Source organism: Pundamilia nyererei, unplaced genomic scaffold (assembly GCF_000239375.1).
Source record: "Pundamilia nyererei isolate P.nyererei 1_Seehausen unplaced genomic scaffold, PunNye1.0 scaffold00104, whole genome shotgun sequence".
Lineage (NCBI taxonomy): Eukaryota > Metazoa > Chordata > Actinopteri > Cichliformes > Cichlidae > Pundamilia > Pundamilia nyererei.
This window is the reverse complement of record NW_005187505.1, coordinates 527,735-533,065: the sequence shown is the minus strand read 5'-3', so window position 1 is coordinate 533,065 and position 5,331 is coordinate 527,735. Positions and strand designations below refer to the sequence as shown.

At 40.2% G+C, this 5,331-nt stretch overlaps 1 protein-coding gene across 3 annotated transcripts in view; it reads left to right on the top strand.

Annotated features, from left to right (window-relative positions):
• LOC102205266 (fatty acyl-CoA reductase 1) overlaps positions 1 to 5,331 on the top strand; it is a 57,384-nt gene that overhangs the window by 18,392 nt on the left and 33,661 nt on the right. For all 3 annotated transcript variants that reach the window (XM_005740817.2, XM_005740818.2, XM_013912839.1), the window contains exon 2: positions 3,067 to 3,354. In XM_005740817.2, coding sequence (XP_005740874.1) covers positions 3,067 to 3,354 — 288 coding nt within the window. The remainder of the gene's footprint in view (positions 1 to 3,066; positions 3,355 to 5,331) is intronic.

Here is a 5,331-nt window from a genome sequence, read left to right as displayed (position 1 = left end):
GATCTGGAGATACTGCCTTGTCTGAAAGTTGAAGATGGGGAATATCGAATTAAAATAATGGGACAAAATTGGGATTAAACATAGATGTCAGTAGGAGCCCCGGCGTTTTAGTTTCTGGAACACATTTTTTGTTTTTCAAGTGCAGGCATGTAGAAACCCAAACTGAATGCACACACCCATCTTTTTTCCTCGTGTTTGTGTGGAAAGGGAATCTGATTTTTAAAATTGCATGCACAGACAGCAGAATGGAGGGAAAGCAAGTAAATACAAGATTGTTTTTGTTATCTGGGCCACGTTTGGCTCAGGAGGATTTGATTTTTGTCTTTGGGCAGACATGCTGGGAATCTGCAGCACAGGAGAGAGGATGAACGAAGCAAAGAGAAGGAGTGTAGCTTCATCTTGTGTACAATCACAGCTCTGCTGTATCACTGAAGGTGCTGATCAAGCATCAGTCTTGGCTAAATGTTGTGCCTATTGTTGCCAAGTGAAAATTTTACAAGTCAAGTCCTGCATTTTTATTGGCTGCTGCCAAAAAGTTGGATGAGACTGGGCGCGCTGCCACCCTCCCTCTGTGACTGGTTGGTGTGGGGTGGGGATGGGGGGGTGACACCAACCAGAGACGGGTAGCTGTCATCTAGTCTTTAAGAGGCGTGTGATTTATCAATGCTTAGTTGGCGTGGTTGCACACAAATGCTGGCAGTGTGCTGGTGAGCTTTTAGCCCACACATCAACACAGTGCTTTGATCAGATGGACTCATGGCACAACCTCCCTCACTGAGTCACAAACGCAGCTTATCTGCGGCCATGTGACTTCTCAGGTTGCATTCAGTTATAGTCGTCTATTGTCTACAGGAAATAAGGGCAAAGTCCAACAGAGTCAGTGTTAGTGTTACAACACAGGTGTCAAATAAAACTAAAAACTGCCATAAAACCCAGTTATGTGATTTATTGCATGTGGAATACGCATAATGTCAGATGGTTAAAGATAAGCTTTAGCATTTAAATTTTTTTTTTTTTTTATAATTTTTTTTATTATAGCTTTAAACCAAACTTGTTTGCTGGGATTGAAGGTTGCAGCTCACTTTGTCATTACTGAAATCATACCATTCACTTCAATATACCAGCAGTCTTGTACATTTAATATATGTGAGTCTTTTCCGCCTCCAAGGTCCTGGCGTAATGTAATTTCTCATGCACTTGCTCACTTCAAGTGCGTCGCCTGCTTTAGTTTTGTTCTGCATCATCATAACTAAAATTATACATTTGTTAGTTGAGGCCCAACGTTTTTGTCTTCACCTTGAAGCAAACCCAGGCAAACAATGGTCAACCATAGTGATTGTTGAGTCTGTGTTTCCACAGGCCCCGCTAGTTTAGAGACTTATTCCTCATGAAGAACACAAGACAAAACAGAACATCTTCAACCGGTCAATTCCTGTATTGGTTCACCATACACAACACAGGTGAAGCCATAAAAGGGCAGGAAGTTTACCAAACAACAAACAGAATCTTCACAAGGGATGTGTCTGTGATAAAACACTACAGCCTCCCCCACAACCTCGAGAGGCTGGGGAGGGGGACAAAGAAATGCCTTTGATCCTATAGTTTGAACCAAGACTTTACAAATTTAAGAAACACAATGACAACATTCAACATTTTGACTTAACTGTGATGTATGTGGAAGCCTGTGTTTATATTCAGACACTGATTGTCACTAACGCCTTCCCTGTTTTAGGTTTGGTTTTCCGAGATCAAAGCGGTGACATATAAATAACTGCAGCTGGGAATAATAGTCAAATTTTGATTCTAGCAATCCTCACTGTAATTGGTTTACAATCATAAAAAGCTATTTATATTATGCGATATATTTGCATGTCCTCAGTTACGTATTATATATCCAAATCTGAACACAGCAGAGCAGTAGAGTAACATGAAAGCTTTCTTCCCTACTTTGTTTCTAAACTAAGTTTGGTTTTAATTTGGATGCATGGATAAAAGGAGTTTTGGGAATTTTTAGCAGACAGTTTGAATGTTTAGTCTGAAGTGCTTCAGCAGAAGGCAGCTGGAATTTGTTTTAGGTTCTTGAAGATGCTTTTCCTGTCATCCAAAAGGCTGCTTTAGTTCCAACTGTTGAAGGAGACTCAGATATTTAACCTCTAATAGGGTTGTCACCTTGTAGATGGTCCTGAGAGTCACTGACCAACTCTCCCGTGTCATGGGAGTCATTAAGCACATGAGTCAAGGTATAAGTGGAGGTTGAATCACCTGGGAATAGATCTCTAGACTGCATCATAGCCTCTGTTCAATGATAGTCCCTTCAAGACAGATACAGAGTCCAAACTGATATTTTCTTTTCTTTTCTTTTTTCTATCAAACTAAATTTGAGTGAGTTGAACCTTAGTAGAATAATTTAAACTTTGATGTTTGTTTTTTTTAAACTAGTTTGCTTCTAAAATGGCTCATCGGTTAATCAAATATTAAGCTGCTTTTTCATGTCAGTGGTATTCAAAGAGTCAATCTATGACCAAATTATATTGTTTACTATATTTTGTACAGGTAAAAATAATTTCTGATTTGTTGCTTTTTGCATTCATGAATAAATGATAAAGGTTATTGTGGTTAGCGGTGATCAGTTGCTGCTTAAAATCTTGCTGAACCCTTGCTGGTGGACCTGACACACTCGTACCCACGCTCACACATGCAGCTGATGTCACACTGCCCCGAGCATCACCCTCCCTCCCCCTCATGGTATAAATATTCATAAAGTTTGCAGACTAGTTACATGCGTCTTCTCTGAAGGTCAAAACAGAGACGTGCCACCACTGATGCATATTTTTCAATTTATTGAAATGCTTGTTTTCATTTCCAGATACATGAGACTAAATCTGTCAAAGCCTGGACATTCATGCGTAACTGTGCACTTGTTGCATTAGTGCGATTCACAGTTCATATTTAGCTTCTTGCCGCATGCTTCATTGCTTAAACTGACACCAGCTTTAGAGACACTGATCCAGTATTTAAAGTTTGAGGTTGCCTATCCTCATTCTTATCCTCCCGCTCGCTCTGCAGGACTTGTGTGAAGGCCGGGACCTCGACGGGTTAGGAGAGCAAGCAACAGACGCACAAACCAGACTGACAGACATCTGCGGTGGCGCAACGGGTAGCAGCATGGCGTCCGTAGTGGAATACTACGCTGGCAAGAATGTGCTGATCACGGGAGCCACGGGCTTCATGGGAAAAGTGCTGGTGGAGAAGCTGCTGAGGTCCTGCCCTGAGGTCAAAGCCCTTTACATCCTGGTCAGACCCAAAGCTGGGCAGTCCATGCAGCAGAGGGTCAGCGACATGATGAAGTGCAAGGTACGAGCTACAAGTGCATAATGTTCTGACCGAATGGGCACATATGATCTGATCTTTTACCACACATAGTATAGTAGAACTTTGGAAAGCTTTGCCACGGTTCACTGTATGTATGTTTGACAAGTTCAGTAAATAACATGCTTAAAAGGTGTAGGATGAGAACTAAACAAAAGGCTAAATCAATTTTATTCATGTATTTATTTTAATAAAGTACGAATGAAAATGCATGCGCACACTGTTGTTTTGTTTTTTGTGGAGATGTTTGGCAACTCTGTTGCTCTTGGAGAACCCGGCACATTTCTTCAGTAGATTTATTCTCTCTTAATGTCGTCTGTCTCTTCATATCATCTCAAATTGAATCCATGATGTAGAGATTAGGGCCCTATCGGCGGCCAAACCATCTGTTGTGGGACTTCTTGTTCTTCCTGTGACTAAAGATAGGGGGGGAAAAAAACCCATTAAATTCAAATGTTTTTATTAAGCACCAATTTTAAGCCGTAGTTGTCTCCGGGCAGTTTAAGGTAAAGATTATAGAGAAAAACCTTATGATCCACTGAGCTGTTATGAGCAGAAACACCTTGTATTGCTGATATTTCAATACACTGGACATATTTTTTTTTTGAACCCATGCATTTCTTTGAAGGCTTTAAAGGCTTTAAAATGAATGAAATTGATGAGGAAAGGCAGCAGTCACTTTTAAAAAGTTCTTCTGTGAAGCCATTAATTAAACCATGTGGCATTTAGTGAATATGCACATTTGACACCGCTTATTCATATTGCCAGCTGTAAGCATGTTTGCAGAGCGATAGAAATTTGCCTTTGAATTATAACACCAGCTTGTGTTGCCATGGCGAAATAAGCTTAACGACATGAGAAATCCAGCCCCTGGTCTCCAGAGTCCAGTAGTTCATCTGTGAGCTTCAGAAGAGGCACCGAGAGAATATATGGGGTCTGATCAAAAATACCAAAACGCTAATGAAATGGACGTTATTTAATTGAAAGTACAGACGGCTTAAAGGGGAAACAAGAGAATAGTTAATCTATAAGAGGATCTGGAGGTTTGGTATTACTGAGATGGGTTGGAGTCTTGTTTATCCTCTGGTTTAAAAAAACATTTTTATTCTTATGATCATGCTCTCTTCCAGGATAACAAGGATGGGATGCCATTTGGTATAGTGTAATTTCTCTCCAATAGAGTTTGGGGATAAATACAATATTCAGGGTCTTTCCTACATAAGGAAAGATATTGTCTTGCTCTAAAGGAACAGCACATGAGTTGTTTACTCAAATATGAAATGCATTTTCTCTTCCTCCAATTCTTATCCCTGATATTCCTGCATTTGCTCTCACAGCTATGGCCAGAGGTTCTATTGCTAACACAAAGAGAATTGGTGACAGAGGGCAGCCCTGCCTGGTTGATCGCTGTAAATTAAAGGTTTTGATACGTTATTATTAGTTAAAACTTGTGCTGTTGGATGTGTATACAATAATCGGATCCATTTCAGGAATGTTTCACCTAGTCCATATCTGGGGAGCACTTGTAAGAGATAATTCCATTCTGTTCTATCGAAGGCTTTGCACGCATCTAGTGATAGCAGCGCAGTGTCCTCCCTATTGTTTTTCTCATAAAGTACATTGAGGACACGTCTTATATTATGATAGCCTTGTCTCGTTTTAACAAAACCTTGTTGATTGTCTGTTATCAAATTAGGCACATATTTATCTAGTCTCCTAGAGAGTGCTTTACACAAAATCACATCCCATAAGACTAATTCCCCTATAAGAGGAGCATTTAGTCGGAGGCTTATTTGGCTTCAATAAAAGGGTTATTGTAGCTAATCTCAGTGAGTCTGGGAGTATTCCGGACTTATATGACTCCTCATACATGTTAAGAAGTGGCTGCATTAATTTATTTTTAAATGTTTTATAGAATTCCATTGGACGTCCATCAGGGCCAGGCGTTTTACCGCTATTCAG